The 25,621-nt window shown below is 46.4% G+C and overlaps 2 protein-coding genes across 3 annotated transcripts in view; one reads left to right on the forward strand and one right to left on the reverse strand.

Moving 5' to 3' along the window:
* Positions 1-25,621, forward strand: part of LOC309562133 (kelch-like protein 10) — a gene marked incomplete at its 3' end in the record, with an annotated part of 516,189 nt that overhangs the window by 61,642 nt on the left and 428,926 nt on the right. The window lies entirely within an intron of this gene.
* WDR6 (WD repeat domain 6) overlaps positions 1-25,621 on the reverse strand; it is a 37,381-nt gene that overhangs the window by 9,871 nt on the left and 1,889 nt on the right. For both annotated transcript variants that reach the window (XM_082266426.1, XM_082266425.1), the window contains exons 2-6: positions 20,982-21,097; positions 13,679-16,133; positions 9,534-9,626; positions 6,749-6,865; positions 2,663-2,778 (exon numbers count right to left, since the gene is read on the reverse strand). In XM_082266426.1, the coding sequence (XP_082122552.1) occupies positions 2,663-2,778; positions 6,749-6,865; positions 9,534-9,626; positions 13,679-16,133; positions 20,982-21,048 (2,848 nt within the window). In that variant the 5' untranslated portion in view covers positions 21,049-21,097. The remainder of the gene's footprint in view (positions 1-2,662; positions 2,779-6,748; positions 6,866-9,533; positions 9,627-13,678; positions 16,134-20,981; positions 21,098-25,621) is intronic.

Consider the following 25,621-nt stretch of genomic DNA (forward strand, 5'->3'; position numbering starts at 1 on the left):
CAGTACAGTTACAATACAATTCAATACAGGAGTAATCAGAGGGCCCTGCTCGCTGGAGCTTACAATCTAGGAGGGAGGGTCAAGTGATACAAAAGGTAATACCTGTGGGGGATGAGCTGATGGAGAAAATAAAAGAACAGTTGTTAGGTGGAGGTGGGATAGGCTTCTCTGAAGAGAAAAGTTTTCAGGGATCGCCTAAAACTGGATGGAGTTGGAGACAGTCGGATAGATTAGGGTAGGGAATTCTAAAGGATGGGAGAGGCTGAGGAAAAGTCCTGGAGACGAGTATGGGAGGAGGTGTCGTGGCTGGCCTTAACACTTTCATCACTGTGGTTGGCAGGTCTTAGTATTCTTCCCTACCTCCTCCAGGCTGAGAACATGGCACCAGTACTAGGCTTTATTACTGCGTAAACTGGCACCAGTACTAGGCTTTATTACTGCGAAAACTGGCACTAATACTAGGCTTTATTACTGCGTAAACTGGTACCAATACTAGGGGCTATTACTGCCTAAACTGGCAAAAGTAATAGGCTTTATTACTACGTAAATTGGCACCAAAACTAGGGGCTATTTCTGCGTAAAAAACAAAAGTGAAAGAAAAGCAGTTGCAAAGTATGGCTACAACGAAGGTGAGGTAAATTGAATCACATAGAGCTTTATTGAATGAAAAATTATAAAATAAAAGTTAAAACAACAGCATCAACATTGCACAGAATGTTATAAGAGAATTACCTATCGACATGAAGATGAAACACTGCAAAAGGTCCTGTCTGGTGAAAAATGGCACCACTACGCTACAGACTCCACCCACCACCCCTATTGCACATTGAAAAATCCAACAATCACTTGAAAAATCAAAAAATATTCAAAAAATGTTCATGACAAAAATAGAATTAATTGTAGTGCTCTTGGAGTATGAACATGATATGTATGGATAGAGCCACCTCCAGTAGAAGCATCCAGTTGGGGATATTTGTGCAAATTTTGATATAAAAGTTTTGGTTGGTGGTTATCAGAAGTCTCCGTATATGACCGTTAGGTGCAGGGTCCTCACACCCATATGGTATACAAGGGCAATTGATGGCTCTACCACAACTTCCTCTGGTAAATGGACATGTATTGAATGGCTGCACTTTCCAGATGAATCTTTAAACACAGAACACAGCAGTAGACACCATGTAAAGCGGCACGGACATATGACTGAAACGGACAGACAGGCAAGCGAAGCAGGCAAACAAACAGATGGCTTTAAACATTGATTTGCATACCCGGTCTGATATTCAACCGGTATATGTGTCTGAGCAGTCAGGACGCTCTGCAGCTAAATGTCCTCTGGTCTGTGGATATTGCAGTCCGGTGTATAAGATTATGCTCACTGATAGACACACTTTGTATGTCTCCGACCGTTCAGTTAGCCTTCCATCTCTATAGATTTCACCAGGACAGGCATGTTAGCAGATATTTAGTCACAGGAACAGAGCCGTTTACTGACCGTATGGATGGTATGAGTCCGTGTGATGTCCGCTTAGTGCCGTCCGTCAGTATGTAGAAGTCAGTCCGGTTGTGTGTCCGGCCATGGTGAGTCTGTTGAGGGGGCAAGCCTTAGTGTCCGCCAGAGAGCGTGGGAGCTTTTCCGTCTACCAAACAGGGCTTGGGCATCGAGCATACGAACTGTGTACGCGGTCAGTGTTTCCGATAGGGTGGAGGGTGGAGTCCGCAGGCGTAGTGGTGTGTGACGGCTATTTCTGCGTAAACTGGCACCAATACTAGGGGCTATTTCTGCGTAAACTGGCAACAATACTAGGGGCCATTTCTGCGTAAACTGGCAACAATACTAGGGGCTATTACTGCATAAACTGTCACCAATACTAGGCTTTATTACTACGTAAAAAAGCTACGCCTCTAGCGCGTTTCACCCATAAACCTCTATAATTAATTCCAGCTACGGGTGAAACGCGTTAGTGTTGTGGTTTTAGGCGGAAGGATGGCAGTGCCTGCCACTTACGCTTGTTTACCCAATTAAGTTCATTAAAGAGGTTGTACACTCGTTTAAATTTTTTTTTTTTTTTTTTACAACCTGCAAGAGAAACGCATAATGAGCTAGTATGCATCGCATACTAGCTCATTATGAAATACTTACCTTAGAACGAGCCCCCGCCGTGCCGCTCACTCACCTGTATGACGAGCGACATGTTCAGTCGCCCGTCTTCCGGGATCGCGGCATCCGGCCATCTGATTGGCCGGAGCCGCAGTGACGTCAGTCCCGCGCACGCGCGCGGGAGCCGACGGTCACGGCACGGGGCTCTGAAGGAACGGCACGATCAGTGACGTCACTGGCTGCATTAAAGGTAAATATCTCCTAAACGGTGCATGTTTAGGAGATATTTACAGTACCTATAGGTAAGCCTTATCATAGGCTTACCTATAGGTACAACTTCCCGAGGAGGGTTTACTTCCTCTTTAAAGACTTCATCAGTGTGCAGCCTGTTTTCTCTGAAATTGCTCATGGCATGGAGCGGAAGCCAGCTCCTGGGCTCTGCACCCAGCTAGTCCATGGTAGATAGGATTTACAAATTAGATGGAAGCAGCGGGACAGAACTGTCATTAACAGTAACTAGATAGAAAAATATGAACAACACTGGGAAAGGTGGAGAGGACTCACCCCAAGGTTGGCCACCTGTGTATTCATTGTCCAGCATCTTGTGAGCACACCCTACAGTGCTGGTGACATCCCAGAATGCAATGCGGCCATCAGTGGAGGCGCTGCACAGCCAGACTCTGCAGTAGAAAAAAAAAAACATATTACTGAATCTGGTAAAGTCTTAAATGAGAGCAAATAAATACACATCAAAACATATTAATATGCAGTCCCACAAAAAGTGGCAGCTGGTGTTTCATGGGCCGGGGGGGGGGGCGGAGTCAGACGGACAACACCATACGCAGCCCGCACACCATACCCCCCCCCTCCCCAGTCGCCAGCTCACTCACCGTGAACATGTGGAGGGCAGGCAGGCAGCAGCGGCTTCTCCTCAGTCTCCTGCGTCTCCTCGAGTACTCCCTCCTCCTCCTTGGCCAATGGCATGGCTTCTCCTTTCGGGCCAATCGGGAAATGGGTCTCAGGACTGTCCAGGAGGAGGATCCGTGTGACAATAGCGAATATTCATTCGCTATTAACACACAACTGGATGGGCTCGGGGCGCAGTGCTCTGCACCCCGAGCCCACCCTTTTTTGAAGCCTATTAGAGCCTCTGGCTCTAATCACGTGCTTCAAATAAAAAAAAAAAAAAAAAGATTGGAATCCATGCGTCCGGCGCCCTGCATGTAGATTAGGGGGCCAGACGCATGGATGGGGGGCAGTGGCGGCCCTGCGCCCCCAAAGGACGGGCCGCCACTGCCCACAAGTGTGAACCTAACCTTAAAGAGGAACACGAGAAAATAAGCGACAAAACGCTTATAAAATGCTCAAGCCCCATTTCAGGCGTTCCCATTGAAGTCTATGGGGCCAAAAATGCTCCAATCTCCCAAATAAGAGACTTGTGTACCTTTTTGAAGGACAGCTGTTTTACTACCGGCGACAAAACGCACGCATGTGAACAACGCTATTGCATTGAATGGGATTTTGCTACTTGGATCTTCGAGCTTTGAGCTACATAAAGCTCAGGTATGAATGGGGCCCAATAGTGGATACTCGGTGTCTGCACTCTGAGTGGTTATTCCTTTCTTTGGAGTCAAAGACTTTTTAAAGCAGAAATAAACCCTCCAATCGTTTTTACATTTTTTAATAATTGTTTAAACTGTTTAGTTCCACTTTAAAGTGGTTGTAAAGGCTCAAGGTTTTTTTACCTTCATGCATTCTTTGCAAACCTTCTGTGATCAGCAGCCCCCCCTAATACTCACCAGAGCCCCATCTTGATCCAGCAATGTGCCCAAGAGCAGCGGCTCTCCCAGGTCTCCTCCTTATTGTCAATCACAGCCAATCAGCCAAGGAGGAGAGAGTGTGGGTGGGGGCGAGCCGTGCTCCATGTGTGAGTGGACAGACAAAGCAGCAGCTCAGGATCAAACCTGCTTGGGTGCCCCATTGCAAGCTGTTCACTCTGGGGGCACTTGGCAGGAGGGAGGGGCTAAGAGCGCCGGCAGGGCACCCAAAAGAGGAGATCGGGGCTGCTCTGTGCAAAACCACTGCACATAACAGGAAAGTAGCACACGTTTGTTATTTAACCGCTTACTGACTGCCCGTGGCAGTTATTCTGCGGCAGGCTGACTCGGCTGCACGAATCGACATATGGGTACGTCGGTTTGCAGGAGCGGTGCTGGGGGGCGAGCCCGATTCGCTGCAGATGTGCACCCGCCCCCACGAAGCAGCGGGAATGCTGATCCACGGGGCCGGTGGCTGCAGTTTCCCGCCGGGCACCTGAGATTGCTCCCCGCTGAGAGAGAAACACAGCAGACCGTCATTCTCTCTGAAATGATCACAGAGCGCCTGTGATCCTTCTATATAGGATCACAGGTCTCTATTGTCATTTCACAAGTCCCTCCCCCATACAGTTAGAAAACACCCCCTAGGCTCACACTTAACCCTTTGATCACCCCTGTATTAACCCCTTCCCTGCCAGTGTCATTATTACAGTAACAGTGCATATTTTTTAGCACTGATTACTGTAGAAATCACACTGGTCCCCCCAAAAGTGTCAAAAATAGCAGTTAGGGGTCGGATGTAGTAACCCAGAAGCGATGTCATGACATGACATTCCGGTTTACTGGAGACTTAAAGGCGCCAAATTTAAAAAAATGACAGTATTCAAAACAGCCAAACTTGGCGTTTGAAATGCTTTTAAGTGCAGAGGAGGGGTTTGGGATCTTATAGACCCCCAGATCCCTCCATAAAGAGTACCTGTCACTGTCTAATGCTGTCAAAAGGGAGGTTTACATTCCTTGTGACAGCAACAAAAGTTATCAAAAATAAAAAATGTAAAAAGGACAGTGTAAAAATAAAAAAAATTAAATAAATAAGAAAAAATAAGCATTTAAAATCGCCCCATCCCTCCATGCTCGCACGCAGAAGCAAACGCATATTTAAATCGCGCCCACAAATGTAAACAGTCTTCAAACCACACATGTGAGGTATCGTCGCGATTGTTAGAACGAGCGCAAAAATTCTAGTGCAAGAAAGTGTCGTCTATGGAGATTTTAAAGTAACGTAGTTTGTGGCCATTCCACGAGTGTGCACAGTTTTAAAACATGACATGTTAGGTATCAACGTAACATCATCTTTCACATTGTACAAACAAATGGGGCTAACTTTACTGTGTTTTTTTTAATTCATGAAAGTGTATCTCTTCCAAATAATTGCATTTGAAAGACTGCTATGCAAATACAGTGTGACTTAAAATATTGCTAGGAAAGCCATTTTATTCTCTAGGGTCTCTGCTAAAAAAAATATATATATATTATATATAATGTAAGTAATTTTATAGCTAAAAATACAGATTTGATCTTGTAAGCAACAAGTGTCAGAAAAAGGCTTAGGCCTGAAGAAGTGAGTTGCCATCTAGACAAAGGAAGGCCTGTGTGGAGATCTGGTACTGAGTGTGGAGATCTGGTACTGAGTGCGGAGATCTGGTACTGAGTGCGGGGATCTGGTACTGAGTGTGGAGATCTGGTACTGAGTGTGGAGATCTGGTACTGAGTGCGGAGATCTGGTACTGAGTGCGGAGATCTGGTACTGAGTGCGGAGATCTGGTACTGAGTGCGGAGATCTGGTACTGATTGTGGAGATCTGGTACGGAGTGTGGAGATCTGGTACGGAGTGTGGAGATCTGGTACTGAGTGTGGAGATCTGGTACTGAGTGTGGAGATCTGGTACTGAGTGTGGACATCTGGTACTGAGTGTGGACATCTGGTACTGAGTGTGGACATCTGGTACTGAGTGTGGACATCTGGTACTGAGTGTGGACATCTGGTACTGAGTGTGGACATCTGGTACTGAGTGTGGGGATCTGGTACTGAGTGTGGAGGTCTGGTACTGAGTGTGGAGGTCTGGTACTGAGTGTGGAGGTCTGGTACTGAGTGTGGAGATCTGGTACTGAGTGTGGAGATCTGGTACTGAGTGTGGAGATCTGGTACTGAGTGTGGGGATCTGGTACTGAGTGTGGGGATCTGGTACTGAGTGTGGGGATCTGGTACTGAGTGTGGAGATCTGGTACTGAGTGTGGAGATCTGGTACTGAGTGTGGAGATCTGGTACTGAGCGGGGAGATCTGGTACTGAGTGTGGAGATCTGGTACTGAGTGTGGAGATCTGGTACTGAGTGTGGAGATCTGGTACTGAGCGGGGAGATCTGGTACTGAGCGGGGAGATCTGGTACTGAGCGGGGAGATCTGGTACTGAGTGTGGAGATCTGGTACTGAGCGGGGAGATCTGGTACGGAGTGTGGAGATCTGGTACGGAGTGTGGAGATCTGGTACTGAGTGTGGAGATCTGGTACTGAGTGTGGAGATCTGGTACTGAGTGTGGAGATCTGGTACTGAGTGTGGGGATCTGGTACTGAGCGGGGAGATCTGGTACTGAGCGGGGAGATCTGGTACTGAGTGTGAAGATCTGGTACTGAGTGTGAAGATCTGGTACTGAGTGTGAAGATCTGGTACTGAGTGTGGGGATCTGGTACTGAGTGTGGAGATCTGGTACTGAGCGGGGATTGTGGTCACAATAGGGAGATCGGACGCTCAGTCACTACTACAAAGTATCTCTACCTGTCAGAGTCCACAGATCGGTGTACAAATGCCTCCACTTTCAGTACACATCGCTGGTGATAGAAGGTCTCCGCCACAAGAATCATCTTCCCCAAATCCTCACACATCATGAAAAACCTGGAAAAAAAAAAAAAAAGAAATATAAACCTAATATCATGTTCCTAGAGCTTACAGAGATCTGATAGCAAATAAAAGGCAGTGGACCCTGCAAATCAATTATAATATACTGGTTTTTTTTTTTCCCTATTGGGATAAAGATTTTACACAAATAAATGAAAGCTGATCATTGTCCCTCTACCAGTGTTAAATACTTTGTCTCATCCATGTAAACTGATACATTCTGCTGTAGAGCTTGTGCTTTTGAAAAACAACAGACTTCCTGGATGGATCACCAGATAAAAATCAGATAAGAATCAGTAAGATGCAACACAATAAACGCTTGCTTTTGGGTTTAATATCGCTTTAACAGCATTTAACCCTTGCAGTCCAAAGATATAAACCCTACTGCAATCTAATTTTTTTTTTTCTGGTGCCCAGAGCCGGGCTTTAAGTGCTTTTTCACATAACATACATTGGGCTGCATTGGTACCAACACTTGAACAGGACAAAAAAGCATGCTTTGCTGGGCTCTGAATAGAAATAAGGTAGACAGCATTTTATCGCACTGCATTGCGGTACACACAATCTCACTCTAATGCACATCATCAGCGCATGTCTATGCATCTGCACTTGTAGCAGTGTGAACCTACCCTAAAGGGATTGTAAAGTCTTTTTTTTTTTTTTAACCACTTCTGAACCTGGAAGATTTTCCCCCTTAACGGCCAGGCCATTTTTTGTGATTCAGCACTGCGTTATTTTAACGGACAATTGCGCAGTCGCGCGACGCTGTACCCAAATAAAATTGATGTCCTTTTTTTTCCCACAAATAGAGCTTTCTTTTGGTTGTATTTGATCACCTGTGCAATTTTTATTTTTTGCGCTATAAACAAAAAGAGCGACAATTCTGGAAAAAAAAAAAAAAAATTTTTCACTTTCTGCTATATAACATTCCCAAAAAATAATGTAAGAAAAATCTAATTTTTTTCATCCTTTTAGGCCAATTTGTTTGGTAAAAAAAATCCCAATAAGCGTATATTGATTGGTTTGCGGAAAAGTTATCGCGTCTACTAGGGGAAAGATTTATGTCATTTTTATTTATTTAATTTACTAGTAATAGCAGCGATCTGCAATCTTTAGCGGGACTGCGACATTGCGGCGGACAGATCGGACCCCTAACTGACATTTTTGACACTTTTGGGGGTACCAGTGACATTACTACAGTAATCAGTGCTAAAAATATGCACTGTTACTGTAATAATGACACTGGCAGGAAAGGGGTTAACCCAGGGGCGATCAAAGGGTTAAGTGTGAGCCTAGGGGGTGTTTTCTAACTCTGGGGGGGGGGGGGGGGGGGCTTGTAATATCAACACAGAGACTGGTGCTCCAGGAACACAGGGGCTCCGTGCGGATACCAGAGAGAACAACGGTCTGCCGAGTTTACAACAGCAGACTTCCGTTCTCTCTTCACGGGAAGTGATCGCGATTGCCGCCGGCCTCACGCCTCAGCTTCCCCGATGGCGAGTGGGCGCGGGCCCACAGGAGCGCTCCTGCGAACCGCCATACAGGTATGGCGATTTGCGGGAACCTGCCGCTGTAAAATGACGACGGCTGGTCGGCAAGTGGTTAAATGACAAACATGTTATACTTACCTGCTCTGTGCAGTTGGTTTTGCTCAGTGACCTGGATCCCTCCTCTTCTCGGGTCCCTCATCTGAGCTCCTGGCCCCTCCCTCCTGTTGAGTGCCCCCCCCCCCCCCACAGCAAGCAGCTTCCTATGGGGGCACCCGAGCTGAGTCACCGCTCTCTGTGTCCATGCAGACACGGAGCCGCGACCCAGCCCCGCCCGCTCTCTCCTGATTGGCTGACTGACTTTGATTGACAACAGCGGGAGCCAATCGCGCCGCGCTGCTGTCTAAAGGCCCGTACACACGATAAGAAAATCTGAAGGGAAATTCCGTCCGAAGACCGATCTGCCGATTTTCGGATTGTTAGTATGGTGCTTTCCACAGCCGATTCCGACTTTTCGGCTGACAAAATCCTGATGTGCAGGCTATAAAAGTTTTGTCCTCCGTAATACAACGTCCGATTTTCGTCTCATTAGTACAGTTTTCGACAGAAAAAAATCTTAAGAGCAAGACTGGGCATGCTCAGAGACGAAAACACATACAAAGCAATCCAACACATGACATCACTTCTGAAGTAGAATTCTGTCGTACGGGAAAATTCGTATGAAAATAACCTCTTCACTTTCCACATCAGACTAGCATGCCACAAAAAAACGGACGACCGATCGTTCGATAATCTGATCGTATGTACGGGGCTTAAGCCAACGAGGAGGGAGAGTCCAGGGCAGCTGAGACACTCGTGCAACAGTGCTGGATAAAGATGGGCTCAGGTAAGTATTAGGGGGGCTGCTGCACACAGAAGGCCTTTTATATGAATGCATAGGATGAATTAGGATAAAAAAAACCTTCTGCCTTTACAATCCCTTTAAGGGTTAAAAAAAAAAATCACTGAGCTACACAGATTATTATTCTCCATCAGAATTATTGTTGATTGAAAATAACAGAGACATGGATGAAAATGACGCTTATCATGACTAATACATGTGTTGTTGCTTAGTGAATTCAGTAAGTCATGAATACTGAGGGCTCACGGATAATTTCTTGCACTGTACATGGACCTACCTTACAGAACCATCACTGCAGGCAGCTGCTAGGAAAAGACCAGAGGAGGATCGTCCCAGCACAACGTCATCCAGGGCTCGGATGGACATGTACCTGATAAAAGGCAGCAAGGAAGAGTTACAGATTACTAACGTTCGTCTTCTGATCAGATTTCACATTTACATACAAATATAGTCAGGCCTCTTTCACACAGGCGTCAGCTGGTTTAGGAGCAGTGTGAACAGTCAGCTTTGAAAGAGCATTTGCAGAGTTCTCAGGAAGCTTTTAACCGCTTCCCGACCGCCCGCCGCAGTTAAACTGCTGCAGGCTGCCCCTCCTGCGCGCGACGACGTAGGTATACGTCAATCACGCCGCGTGCCTGCAGCTAGAGGACGGCACGCTCCCGCCCCCACTCGGCAGCGGGGACTCCGATGCTTGGGGCAGGCGGCCCCGATTGCTGCCTGACACCCGCGATTGTTCCCCCGATGAGAGAGAAGGAGGGTCGGCTGTTGTAAACGCAGCTGACCGTTCTCTCTGGAATGATCATAGAGCGCCTGTGATCCTTCTATATAGGAACACAGGTCTCTGTGATCATTTCACAAGTCCCTCCCCCATACAGTTAGAAACACTCCCCTAGGTACACATTTAACCCCTTGATCACTTACTGTGTTAGCCCCTTCTCTGCCAGTGTCATTAGTACAGTAACAGTGCATATTTTTAGCTCTGATTACTGTAGTAATGTCACTGGTCCCCCAAAAAGTGTCAAAAATTTCAGACAATGGTCCGAACTAGTGATCGACCGATATCGGTTTTTTGTAGCTGATACCGATATTTTGGCCATTGAATATCGGTATCGGACAATATTTTTGTACATTTAAAAACATTTTTTTTTTTTTAATCACTTGACAAGTACTCTTGTGGAGAGATCTGGGGGTCTGAAAGACTCCAAACCCCTCCTCTGCACTTTAAAGTATTCAAAACGCCAAGTTTGGCTGTTTTGAATGCGGTCATGTTTTGGAATCTGGTGCCGAGTACCCGGAAGTGATGTCATGACATCACTTCCGGGTTTTTGCATGGAGACCCGATCAGAGCCGAATGCGGCTTTGATTGGGTCTTTGGCGGCCGTGCAGGCTGGTTGCCAGGGTCTCCCGGTGGGATGGGAGACCCAGACGAGCCGCGGAAGGTGGCGGGAGGGGAAATCCCAGATTGCCGCCATTACTAGTAACAGGGCCATCTTACCGACTGGGCACGCTGGGCAGTTGCCCGGGGGCCCCACTTGCCTGGGGGGGGGCCCACATGCCCAGCGACCTAGCCCCAGTCAAGCATTAGTCCTGATTCCTGTATGCATTCCACCGCTGAACTTAGCAGGTGGCAAGTGCCCGTCGGCCCTGCGCTGCTGTCAGGCCACTTGGGCCATGGAGGGGGAGCCCACAACTGCAGGAATACCTGTCTGTCTCCACAGGAACACACAGGACAATTGAGTCTGACTCCCGTCTGTATGTGTGTTCACCGGACCCAACCCCCCAACTTGGAAGCTGTCACTAGCCTGGCACTGCTGTACCCATAAATATTGCCTTATCAATGATTTGCATTTTTATTCTCGTGGGTGATTGTGTAGGCGGAGCCCCAGTGCACTGCATTGCCCTGGGGCCTATAATGCTCTTAAGATGCCACTGACTAGTAAAGAAAAAAAACAATAAAGATGACATAAATCTTTCCCGTAGTTAGTAGACGCGATAACTTTAGCGCAAACCAATCAAAATACGCTTATTGCGATTTTATTTACCAAAATATGTAGCAGAAAACAAATTGGCCCTAAAATGTTAAAATTAAAATTGTCAATTTTTGGGAATGTTATATAGCAGAATGTGAAAAATATTGTTTTTTTTTTTTTTTTTCAGAATTGTCGCTCTCTTTTTGTTTACAGCGCAAAAAATAAAAAAAAAATAAAAAAATCGCACAGGGGATCAAATACCACCAAAAGAAAGCTCTATTTGTGGGAAAAAAAGGACATCAATTTTATTTGGGTACAGCGTCGCACGACCGCGCAATTGTCCATTAAAATCACGCAGTGCCGAATCGCAAAAAATGTCCTGGTCATTAAGGGGGTAAAACCTTCCATTCCAGAAGTGGTTAAAGTGCCATTCAGCTCCAGCTTGTTAATGCTGAGCACAGAAACCAATGGGAGTGCTGATTGCCACTTTAAGCAAGCTGCTTGTGGGCTTCAGTAGGCTTTCAATAAGCTTCAAGAAGTGCTTGTAAAGTGTCAATTTGCACTCTCATTAGGATCTGTGTTCAACATTTACAAACTTGAGCTGTATAGTACTTTAACTGGAAGATTTACCCCCCTTCATGATCTGGCTATTTTTTGCTATACAGCACTGCGTTACTTTAACGGACAATTGCACGGTCATGCAACGCTGTTCATAAATGTAATTTATGTCCTTTTTTTCCCCTCACAAATAGGGCTTTCTTTTTGAGGTATTTCATCACCTCTAAGTTTATTTTGTGCACTATAAGGGCTCTTTCACACGTTCCCCCTTCGTAGGCGGATCCGTGCTGCTCAGCGGGGATCGATCCGCCAATCCCCGCTGAGCCGGCGGATGATAGCTCCGCCTCCGCTTGCAGTGCGGAGAGGGAGGTGTCACAGCTCCCGCTGCTCTCTATGGGGGATCGGATGAGAGTGGACCGTCTGTCCGCTCTCATCCGATCCGATCCCTGAACGGATGGAAAAATAGGGTTTCCATACGTCCAGATTTCACGGACAGGATCGGATACGGATGGCAGCGGGTGTCAGCGGAGGTGTCTCCGCTGACATCCGCTGCCCCATAGAGCTGCATGGAGGATCCGATCAGATCCGCCTAAAAAACTGACAGGCGGATCTGATCGGACCGCTTGTGTGAAAGAGCCCTAAAACAAAAAAAAAAAAAACATTTTTTAATTTCTGCTATAAAATATATCCAATAAGTTTTAAACATCAATTTTATTTTCATAAATTCGGGCCAATATGTATTCTGCTACATATTTTTGGTAAAAAGTGAGTAAGGTAAGTGTATATTGATTGGTTTGCGCAAAGGTTATAGCGTCCACAAGCTATAGACTTTATACTGGAATTTTTTTTTTTCTTTATACTAGTAATGGCAGCGATCAGCGACTTATAGCAGGACTGTGATTGAATAGTGGACAGTGTGATATGAATAAAGCCGGCACATGAAAAAGCTTCTTCCAAGTAAAATTGTTCATTCCAGCATGGATAGCGGTGACAACATGACAAATGCTGACGCGTTTCGGCTTTACACCTTCATCATCGCATCATAGTGGACAGTGTGACACTGACACTTTGTGGGAACCAGTGATACTAATACAGTAATAAGTGCTAATAATATACACTGTCACTGTACTAATGACACTGGCAGGGAAGGGGTTAACATCAGGGGCGATCAAAGGGTTAACTGTGTGCCTAGCCAGTGTTTTTGTGTGTACTATGTGGTGTTTTTTGCTTTGCAGGGAAACAAAATCCACCACATCCCCGCTGACAGGACGGAGCTCCGCATGGTTTACATAGACAGAGCTCCTACCTGTGCCGAAGCAGCAGGTGCTCGCCTCCGCTATTGCAGAAGTGTAGGAACACATATATATATATATACATACAAATACATACATACACACACAGTATATATATATACACACACACATACAGTATATATATATACATTAAGCCTGCCCACACATGGTTCGAATCTCAGCCAGTTTAAAAGGAATATGTTTACGGGCCCTAAAGGGGAGGGGGAAGCCAACAGAGCTGTGGGGGAACGAGGGGGGCCAGGGGAGCTCACAGGGGCAGGAGAAAGGAAGGGAAGCTGGAAAGGAGGCCCGGCATATATTAAAATCGATCCGCTCCATTTTCCTTCTGCAGCGGCTGAATGCCTGCAGGAGGGAGAAGTGGAGAAGCAGGCTTTCAATGGCTGAAGGGGGAAAACGAAGGGGATTGGTTCTTCTATATGCCACCCCGCCGCTTCTCCTACCCATGATGTGTACAGGGGAGCCTCATGGGCCCCCTGGAGAATGGGGATGAGGTTGCAATTGTGACCACTGTAGGTACGCCACCATATTTTTGCCACTAGAGGCTTCCTTCCAAAAAGGTCAACTCCACTATCAACAATCACCTGGTTTCTGGTTCCACCTTAATCATCCGATGCTTATTCTTCATCCTGTCCCAGTGTTCGTCCAGCCTGTGGGAGGCCAAGTGGATGACCTGGCATGTAACATGACCTACATCCTCCTGTGCTTGGACCAGAAGTCGGTAACACTCTATCTGTGCTCTACCCCCAGCAGTGAACAGCATACAGGAAAGGATGCCATTCTCCAGCGGCTGAGATTTGGTTTTGGCCAAAGCCAATGTCCTCACACTGGATAGGTGGTCACTGATGGTTGAAAGCTGCCAAATCTCTTTGGAAACCTCATCAAAAGCTAAAACATTAACTGTGGTATCCTCGCTGCTTGTAATCAGAATATGGATGTGTTTCTCTTTGAGTTTCACATTTCCAGCATACTTAATGCAAGTCAATTCTCGGCCATGCAACGGCTCCTTTAGCACACTTTGTAACGTTTCTAATGGCTGGCTCTGGTAGGCAAATACATCACCAGATTTGATGTAGACAAAAACTTCTCTAGGGCCTTCCTTCTTGTAGCTCCAAGATCTGTGACCTCCTCCACATGGAACGCAATTAACTTTCTCGTTGGTTTTAGTGCTCCAGACCACAAAATCCGTTGAATGGAAGCCGAGGATATGCAAGTTGCCACCCGGCATAAACGATAGACGCTCAATCCATTCCATGCCCTTGCAAGACTTGCGTTTGCGGAGTACAACTAACTGGCCTCCTTTGATCTTCAGCTGACGATAAAGTCCGTCACGGCCGGTGCTATACACAAAGCCATCATGGTAGGTGACTGAGGTTACCCCTAATTTACCATGAATTCCATAAAGAACAAAAACAGGATCTTCGATTTGTTCTGGTGGACTGAACACAATAGGAAACAAGCATCCCCCCAGAGCAACTGAATCTGAGGAACCAGTAGATGGTGGACAATTTGTTGAAGGTGTACCTGCAACATCTTTACCTTGACATATTCCAGCAACCTTCATTGAAAACAGCATCAGGGACCCTCTACGGTCACCACAAACTATCACATTTTCTGTAGGCACAAAGGCTATACTTGTGTGCCACCGTTGCTTGCAGGTTGGCAAACTGAAACACCCCTTCTCCGAGATGGAGCGGATATTTCCTGAAACACATGTGACTTCAATCCAGTTCATAACTCCATTGGGACCTGAAGCGAAAAGATGACACCTGTCTGGCGACAAGCATGGTGATGGAACCCAGGTCAAACTGTGGACTTTGCCATCATAAAGCTTAAGCTCTGGGCAACTACCACCGAAGGGCAAGGAGAAGATCTTAACACCCCCTGCTATATTGCCAATGGCACACAGAATGTTCTTTGAAGATTTGAACACATCCAGGAGACTATATGAGCGATAGTTCTCATCCGCCAGGACAAAAGTCCATTGATTGCTTATGAAGTCGTTCATGTATATGGAACCCATGTCTGTCATTACAAGAAGACAGCTTGCATCTATCATTGCAATTGCCTTGGGAGCTCCGATTCTTTCAGGGAAATTAAAATTTAGGCTTACAAGCCCATTAGATAAAGAATTTCTGCCTTTTATTTGCCAAAGCCTAATACCAGAATCTGCTCCACCCGTGGCCACCCAACCAAGCTGGTCTTGGACAGCAACTGCCCTGATGCCACGACCCTTGTGGCCTTTAAAGTTTTGAACAATATCACCAGTATAGTTCCAGATGATACAGGCCGAGTCTTCTCCAATGCTGACAATGTTTTCTTGAAGAAGTCTAACAGACCAAACCCGGGACTGGTGTCCATACAACACGAGAAGGCACTGGATGTCTGGTTTAGAGTCTGCAAGATCTCCAGCCTTCCACACCCTGAGGCTACGGTCATCAGAAGCCGAAGCCAGTATCCCTTTAACTTCTTCATAGGAGATGCTAAATATCACACCTTTATGGCCACTTATCCTTCTTCGAGGCTCCACTCTTCCTTCACTGTTGGTCCGGTCACACATTCCCCAAATAACCAATTGGTTGAAAACCGTCCCAGAAATCAGAGTAAGCTCCTCCCAGGTTTTGCCCACAAAATGGGCAGAATACAAGATGCATTTCTCGGCGCAGTGTACTTCCTTCAGGATCCTCCCACTCTTATAATCATAAAGAACCACTGAATTGTGGCCCAAGGCTAAGCCCAAGTAGGCCTCGGCTTGTGGATCTTCATGAAGCCACTGGACATCCCATATCCAATCGTGAAGTCGCCGAAGGCAACAAACTTGGGACAGGTTTACTTGTTGATCGGCGATGCTGAACTCCAGGACAGTCAGCCCTTTGCTCCCGAACACACAAATCTGGCACACATCTTGTGTCCGGCATGATGTAGAAGCAGATGGCTTTATGCCGTGTATGGTGTAATCTCCCAGCACATTTTGCTGGATTCTTGGTCGGTTAGTACCGTTGGCTTTTATACTGTAGACGGTAAGGTTTGGCCCTTCACCTAGAACACAAGAAGAATCTTATGAAAGAATGAGCATTAAAGAATAACTTTTTATTTTTTTTTAATTGGTATAATATATTAACCACTTAAGCCCCAGCCCTATTTCGGACACTTTTTGTTTACAAGTTAAAATCAGTATTTTTTTCCTAGAAAACTACTTAGAACCCCCCAAAAATTATATATATTATTTTAGCAAAGACTCTGGAGAATCAAATGGCGGTCATTGCAATATTTTTTGTCACGCGGTATTTGCGCAGCGGTCTTTAAAACGCCATTTTTTTGGAAAATTTTTGAAAAAATCACATTTCACTGCATTTAAAAATACTAAACAGTAAAGTTAGCCCATTTTTTTTGTAGATTGTGAAAGATGATGTCATGCGGAGTAAATAGATACCCAACATGTTACGGTTTAAAATTGCGCCCCCCCCCCCCGTGGGATGGTGACAAACTAAGGTCAATAGAAATCTCAATAGGCGACGCTTTCAATTTTTTTAACGGTTACCAGTTTAGAGTTAGAGTGTAGCTCTTTTTTAAAAATTATTGCCCACGCTCTGGCGATTGCGGCGATACCTCACATGTGGTTTGAATAGCGATTTCATTCGCGGCTCGACTTCCATATACGTTTTTTTTTGTGAGCGAGCTAACGGTGACGGTGGCGGCTAAAAAATGTTTTTTTCCTATTTATTTTATTTTTTTTTTTTTTACTTTATTACAGTTTAAAAAAAAAAAAAAAATCTGATCACTTTTATTGCTGTCACAAGCAATGTAAACATCCCTTGTGACACCAATATGCAGTTACAGGTACACTTTATGGAGGGATCGAGGGTCTAAAAGACCCCAAACCCCTCCACTACACTTCCATGTATGCAAAGCGCCAAAAATGACGTTCTTGCATACAGCCGTTTTTTAAATTTGCCGCCTTTTGCAGCAGAGTAACCCGGAAGCCTTCGGGTTACGTCATCGGAGACCTGATCGAAGTCGTTTCCGGCATTGATCGGGACTCCATCCAGCCGGCTGGGTGTTTGGGGCCCGGTGGGACGGGAGCTCCGGTAAAAGTCACGTAAGGCGGCGGGAGGGGCGTCCCCTCCCGCTCACCCGGGTAACGATCGAGCGGCTCCCAAGCCGCATCGGTCGTTACCGACGGAAAGCCGAACGTTGCCACTAAACCACGGTACCGGGATGATGCCTCTAACTAGAGGCATCATCCCAGTATAACCCCGCAAAGTTAGCCGACGTATATATACGTCACTTTGCGGTAAGTGGTTAAAGTGATTGTAAACGATCACCTTGTAAAACAACCCATTCAGTTTAAAATAGAAACGAAAGGCAAAACATTTGTGTACAGATATAAAAAACGTTTTTTTTTTTTTGTTTTTTTTATAAGGGATCGCACTGCACTCCCTCTGTTATCAGCTGCATAAGAGCTGGGGGAGGAGAAGCAACAGCACACTGAGTTTCCCAGTGAATGGCTGTGCAGCAGGGGGGCGTCAGGACAAGTCTGATCATTGGAGGACAGCACACTGAGTTCCCAGCATAGCTAGAGAACTTACCATGGTGTGCTCGCTCTCCTGCTATTAATAGGGAAGCAGAGGGACCGGCAGGAACACCAGGGATTTCACACAAAGGAAGCAATAAAAAGAGAACAGGATACTTTCTCATACATGTACGTGGTACAGCAGCCACATATCAGGAATATAAAATGCTGGGGTAACAATTATATTTTATCTGAATCGTTAAAATAAATCTCCAATTTTTTGGGGGGTTCCCAGCATGTATAAAACCCCCTGGCTTCATCCTTGGCCCAGCGCTGACAGTTCTCTTCATGGCTAAATGACAGTAAGGTAATTCTGCCTATTTTCTGTGAGCCCAGCCTCTACTAAATGGGCTGTGGCCTCCTTCCTCCCAGACCTCCACCTAGCTGCAAATTGCCCCCACAGTGCCACCCAACTGCCCATAGTGCCACCCAACCTCTCACAGTGCCATACAACCACCCATAGTGCCATACAACCACCCATAGTGCCACCCAACCTACCACAGTGTAATCCAACTGCCCACAGTGCCACTCAACTGTCCATAGTGCCACCCAACCTCCCACAGTGCCATACAACCACCTATAGTGCCACCAAACTGCCCACAGTGCCATCCAACATCCCACAGTGCCACCCAACTGCCCACAGTGCCATCCAACATCCCACAGTGCCACCCAACTGCCCACAGTACCACCCAACTGCCCATAGTGCCTTCCAAGCTCCCATAGTGCCTTCCAACCGCCCACAGTGCCACCCAACCTCCCACAGTGTCACCCAACCTCCCACAGTGCCATCCAACCTCCCACAGTGCCACCCAACCACCCACAGTGCCACCCAACCTCCCACAGTGCCACCCAACCTCCCACAGTGCCACCCTGATGCCCACAGTGCCACCCAACCTCCCACAGTGCCACCCAACTGCCCATAGTGCCCCCCAGGCCCCCTAGGAGCCTTCAGCCACCACAGTGGCTGCCAACCTCCCACAGCTCTAGAAGAATATCAGCCTACCTGACGCCAGTAAAAGACTGCAGGAAAAAGGCACGTGTATGTTTTTGAAATAAAGAATAGAGTGGGAGGCAATTGGTGGGGTAAATCCTGGAGATTCGCTTTAGGTTTTATAATGCATCACTTCTCTTGTTGCAAACTTAGTGGTGCTGGTCCTGGTGTTTCCAAGTATTTGTTGCTGCCTGTGTCCTCATTGGGGAGATTTAACCTTACTTCCTGTCCTGGTGACAACAATTAGAAGATGCAATTGCCACCAGGACAGGAAAACAAAGACAGCGATAAAAACTTGAGAGATGTTTCACTCATCTGGTTAAATATGCTTTTACTGCTGTTGCGCTCCATTTCACTGAGAGATCCCATCATCTGCACTTGTGGCACCCGGACAGGAAGTGGTCAAATCTTTCCAGTGGGGACACAGACTGCCAACCGGGAAACTCTAAGCAGCCCACAGAGAATTCATTTTATTTTTGATTTTATTTTTTTTTTCATTTTAATTTTATTGTTGAAATAAATAAATTACTCTCCCTCTGTGCCTCTGTATTCTGATGGTGGGGAGACTTCACAGAATACACCAATCACCACTGTGGCTATAGCTGGTGGCACTGATCGAGCAGCAAAAATCGGGGTTGTACAGAAGTTAATCTTTAAAAGGACTTCTGTACAACCAGCCTGCCTGTACATGGATCAAAAGATGACCTGTCCCTGCTGAACTAGTTGAGGTTGGATACACTATATTGTCAAAAGTATTGGGACGCCTGCCTTTACACACACATCAACTTTAATGGCATCCCAGTCTTAGTCCGTAGGGTTCAATATTGAGTTGGCCCATCCTTTGCAGCTATAACAGCTTCAACTCTTCTGGGAAGGCTGTCCACAAGGTTTAGGAGTGTGTCTATGGGAATGTTTGACCATTCTTCCAGAAGACCATTTGTGAGGTCAGGCACTGATGTTGGAGAGAAGGCCTGACTTGCAGTCTACGCTCTAATTCATCCCAAAGGTGTTCTATTGGGTTGAGGTCAGGACTCTGTGCAAGCCAGTCAGGCTCCTCCACCCCAAACTCACTCCTCCATGTCTTTATGGACCTTGCTTTGTGCACTGGTCCAAATCATTCAGTGGAGGGGGGATTATGGTGTGAGGTTGTGTTTCAGGGGTTGGGCTTGGCCCCTTAGTTCCAGTGAAGGCGTCAGCATACCAAGACATTTTGGACAATTTCATGCCCCCAACTTTGTGGGAACAGTTTGGGGATGGCTCCTTCCTGTTCCAACATGACTGCACACCAGTGCACAAAGCAAGGTCCATACAAATACAGTTCTGGAAGAATGGTCAAACATTCCCATAGACACACTCCTAAACCTTGTGGACAGCCTTCCCAGAAGAGCTGAAGCTGCTAAAGTGTGTGTATAAAGCCCAACCCCTGAAAAACAACCCCACACCATAATCCCCCTTCCACTAAATGATTTGGACCAGTGCACAAAGCAAGGTCCATAAAGACATGGAGGAGTGAGTTTGGGGTGGAGGAACTTGACTGGCCTGCACAGAGTCCTGACCTCAACCCGACAGAACTCCATTGGGATGAATTAGAGTGGAGACTACGAGCCAGGCCTTCTCATGAGCTTCTGGAAGAATGGTCAAACATTCCCATAGACACTCCTATACCTTGTGGACAGCCTTCCCAGAAGAGTTGAAGCTGTTATAGATACAAAGGGTGGGCCAACTCAATATTGAACCCTACGGACTTAAGCTGGCCATAGATTATACAATTTTGCTATTCAATTTCCTTTAGATTTAACTTCAACTCTGTAGTGCAAGGGTCTGCTTGACTGCATACACAATAAAAGTGTTTAGGTTTGACTTCATATTATATGGTTTTGGTAAATCTAAAGGAAAATTTTACAAGAAAATTGTATAATGTATGGCCAGCCTAAGACTGGGAAGCCATTAAAGTGTAAAGGCAGGCGTCCCAATACTTTTGACAATATAGTGTATATGTATGGCTGGCTTTAGTCTACTTTGTTATTGACCTTCTCCCCAAAATATATATATATTTTTTTAACAATGCTTCTCGATGATCTCCTTTGGTTTGCATTTGATAGTCACCCCCAGTGCGGGGACAAGGTTATCCGCCCAGGGCAGGAATGCCAAACTGCAGCCCCCCCCCCTTCCCTTAGGGTTAGGGTCAAGGCATCCCCCATCCGTGCAATAAACCATTGTTTCCAGGGCAACCGTCCCTCCTGCCCACCCCTTGTCCCGGCCCTGGTCACCCCCACCCCTTCCTAGCATTGCTATCACAGGTTAAAAAAAAAACAAATCTTACCAGCAAGAAGATGGTCTCCTATAAACTCCAGGGCAGTGATTGGAGCCACCAGCAGGACAGACTCCATCTCGGGCTTCAAATCTGAGCTATAGACATCGATTAGCTCTCCAATCAACCTACGAATAAGAAGAGTCTAGAATAATAATTGCTTTGTTAAAGCGGAGTTCCACCTAAAACAAAAAAAAAATACATAAAAATACCCCCGGGACAGTCAGGGCTAGTACATTCCACAATGGATAGCCTCTGATCTGTCCCGGGTTGCACTTACCTGCAAGAAGAAATACTTACCTTGAAAATGTATTGTCCAGAGCTGCCATCTCAGGTGTGGGCAGCTTGAAGCCAGCGCGATCCTCTTCTGCGTCTTCTTCAGTCCTCTTGGGTCCCACGATGCACTGCACCGGCCCCGCCGTCACTTCCGGGGCTGCAGCGTCATCCCTGCACAGCTTCTGGGCATGCCCAGAAGCTGTTTAGCAAGGTATGACGGCACCTGCACCGGAACTGACGTCAGTTCCGGTGCAGGCGCCGTCATACCTGCGATGACGTTCAGCTCTCAGGAATCATTGCAAGCAGGAAGTGACGAATCGCCGTGGCCGCCGAGAGAGGAAGAGGAAGTAAGGTAAGTATACTATCTTCTAAAACAAGGTAAGTAAAAAAAAAAAAATTGCGATTATTCATTTGTTTTTCAGGTGACCCGGGGCAACAAGATGGATGGAAGTTACATTTTAGGGTGGAACTCCACTTTAAGGAGTCAATCCGCCCACTTCCTCTTAGCTCGGGTCCCCCAGGAACCGTCCACGGTCTGAAAGGAGAAGCAGCCCAGTGATGAGCTCATCTTCCTGTCGCTCCGCTTTCTCCTTCTATCAGCATACTTCTTCCTTTCACCCTCCAGCCCTGCTGTACAGGGACTGCAAGAGGCTATCCCAGGTTCTATTCAGGCACTCACAATGCTGGTATTTAACATGTACATTTATTGCTATATTAACCACTTCTGGACTGGAAGGATTTACCCCCTTAAAGCGGAGTTCTGGCCTCGGACATGATTTTTAATAAAAATACCCCCGGGACAGTCAGGGCTAGTACATTCCACAATGGATAGCCTCTGAACTGTCCCGGGTCGCACTTACATTTTAGATGAAATACTTACCTTGAAAATTTCTTCTCCAGCGCTGCCATCTCAGGTGTGGGCAGCTGAAGCCAGCGCGCCCTCTTTTGTCCCACAATGCACTGTACCGGCCACGCCGTCACTTCCGGGGCAGGAGTGTCATCCCTCCACGGCATGCCCAGAAGCTGTTTATCAGGGAATGACGAGCCTGCACCGGAAGTGACGAGTGGGGCCGGTACAGGCGCATTGATTCCTGGGAGTGATGACGTTCATCTCCCAGGAGTCAATGCAAACAGGAAGTGACGGTGCGGGCCGCGGCCACAGAGGGAGGAAGTGGAAGAAAGGTGATTATATTTTCTTCAATAACAAGGTAAGTAAACAAAAAGAAAATCGTGATTATCCATTTCTTTTTCAGGTGACCCTCAGCAAGCGGATGGCCCAAAGTCGAATTTGAGGCCGGAACTCCGCTTTAATGACCAGGCCATTTATTGCGTTTCGGCACTGCGTTATTTCGAATGAGAACTGCGCTGCTGTGCGATGCTGTACCCAAATAAAATTGATGTCCTTTTTTTCCCACAAATAGAGCTTTCTTTTGGTGGGATTTGATCCCCTCTGTGATTTTTTTTTTTTTTTTGCTATAAACAAAAAAAGCGACAATTTTGAAAAAAAAAAAAAAAAACATTCTTTTTCACATTCTGATATATAACATTCCAAAAAAAAAACAAAAGTTTAAAAATCAAAATTTTTTAACATTTTAGGCCAATTTGTTTTCTGCTACATATTTTTGGTAAAATCACAATAAGCGTATTTTGATTGGTTTTCGCAAAAGTTATTGCGTCTACTAACTACGGGAAAGATTTATGCAATTTTTATTGTTTTTTTTTTTTACTAGTAATGGCGGCGATCTGCAATTTTTTTGCGGGACTGCGACATTGCAGCGGACAGATCGGACCCTTGACTGACATTTTTGACACTTTTTGGGTACCAGTGACACTAATACAGTAATCAGTGCTAAATAATATGCACTGTTACTGTATAAATGACACCGGCAGCGAAGGGGTTAATTCTGGGCTTGATCAAAGGGGTTAAATGTGAGCCTAATATGCTTACTGACTGTGTGTGTGGGGGGGGGGGGGGGGGGAGGATTCGGTGACAGGCACAGAGAGATCGCACTTTCAGCTTAGCTGAAACTGCTGATATGTCCCTGCTTGTCTTGACAGAAGATCCGCCTGCTTTGTTTACATAAGCAGGCGGATCTAATCTCGGTTTCCCGGACAATCGTGGGAGGGCATCGGCAATTGCCGCTGCTCCTCCCGCGGCCCGCCTCCTGCTGTGAACGCGGTGCGCCGCCGAAACCACATGCACTCCAGTGACGTAGTACTACATGACTGGACGCACTCGCCCTGCCGCAGTAAAAAACTGGCAGGCAGTCGGCAAATGGTTAAACTGCAAAAAGTTAAAATCGCACAGGTGATCAAATACCACTAAAAGAAATCTCCATTAGTGGGAAAAAGAAAGACATACATTTTAGGTACAGCGTCGCACGACCGCGCAATTGTCAGTTAAAATAACGCAGTGCCGTGTCTCAAAAAATGTCCTGGTCATTAAGGGGGTAAATCCTTCCGGTCCAGAAGTGGTTAAAGAACCTGTCACAAAACAAATCATCATATAGGCAGGGGTCTTCAAACTATGTCCCTCCAGTTGTTTAGGAACTACAATTCCCATCATGCTTAGTCATGTCTGTGAATGTCAGAGTTTTACAATACCTCATGGGATGTGTAGTTCCGCAACAGCTGGAGGGCCATAGTTTGAAGATCCCCGATATAGAGGATTAAAAAAAAAAAGTTAATAAATTTTTTTTTTTTTTTGTAAAAAATGAGTTACACCCCAGCACATAAAATTCCCCTCCCCCCCCCCCACACACGTTTTTTTTTTTTCTGAGCCCCCCCACATATACGCACTACAAACGTAAATGTACAAACCAGGCTGCCTACACCTGAAAATGTTGATTGAGATACATGTTACATATCCCTGCGCATGCCTGAATGAGAGCAATAATTCTAGCACCACAACTCCTTCGTAACACTAAACTGAGCGACTTTTAGTCCCGGTTCACATTTGTGCGATGCGGGAACGCTGCGAATATGCAGCGTGTTCCAGCATCGCATCCGCACCCCTGGCAGTTCACACTGCCATATGCGATAACACAGGGGGTGTCAATTAAAAGTTAGCGACACCCCCAGTTGAGATCGCATATCGCAGTGCGATCTGCAAGTTCGCACAGAATGGAATCGCACTCGTGTGAACGACCATGCAATCTTATTCTGCTGCGGATAAAAAAAAGGGTCACGTGCGTGTTTAGTGCGATTGCGGTGAGAATTCAACCATACAAAATGTATGGCTGAAATTTGCACCGCACAGAGATCGCATGTCATTTAGGAGCAGTGCGCTCCGAATTACATGCGATCTCTGTTATCGCACAAATGTGAACCGGCACTTAAAGTGTTGCCTCTGGAAAATATGGAATACTGAAGTTTGTCGCCATTTCACGGGCCAACACAAATGTAAGCTTTGACATGTTGGATATCTATTTACTCGGTGCAACCTCGGCTTTTTACATTTTACCAAAAAATGTGGTAATTTATTGCGTTTTTGTGCCCCCTAAAATGAACTTTGTAATATTGTACGACATAAAAAATTGGAACTGCCAGGGTTTTATTCTCTAGGGCAGTGATGGCGAACCTTTTTGAGCCCGAGTGCCCAACTGCGACACAAAACCAGCTTATTTTTTTCAAAGTACCAACACTGCAATTAGTAGCAGCCACACATAATGGCCGCAGCGGCCTCTCACCAATCCCAGCCACACAGCAACAATGCTGGCTCCAAACAGATGTTTAGATTGCCCGTGGCGACACCCGCAACTGGCACTGCAGGGGCGGTATCCTCGCAGCCTCTCTGTCCCCTGGCTCACAGTGTGCTGCTCCAGTCTCTCTCTCTCCGAGTGGTGGACATTAAAATGGACCCATAGTCTTCCAGGACTACATGTCCCATGGTGCACTTGTCAAACTCTGCATTGGTCCCTGGTTGCAGCCAATGGGGAGGCAGGAGGAATCACAGTAGGTGGTGATCTCTGCAAGTGCTGCTCTGTCCCTTTCCTGCACCGCTTAACAGAAGAGGGGGGCGAGCAGGGAAAATACTCTGACAGCCAGAGGGGTAACTAGAACCTTCAGGGCCCCGGTGCAAGAAACCATGAAGGGCCCCCCCCCCCCCTGGACCCCTGGCCGGGGGCCCTTCCCTTCAAGCCTGGGGCTCTTCCGACTGATCTTTGGGCCCTTTACTCTCATTGTGGGGCCCTTTATTACAGTCCCGCAGCGGGACCCTTTCACAAGTTCTGCAGTGGGCCCCCTTCCTGCCATCTTGGAGCCTCCCCACGGTGGTGGAATGCCAGGGCCCGGTTGCAAGTGTGACCTTTGCGATCCTGGAAGTTCACCCACTGGGGTCAGTAGTTTTTATTTTTTGGTATTTTAATTGTATTATT

Source organism: Pelophylax lessonae (genome assembly GCF_965119305.1).
Source record: "Pelophylax lessonae genome assembly, chromosome: 8".
In the NCBI taxonomy this organism is placed as follows: Eukaryota; Metazoa; Chordata; class Amphibia; order Anura; family Ranidae; genus Pelophylax; species Pelophylax lessonae.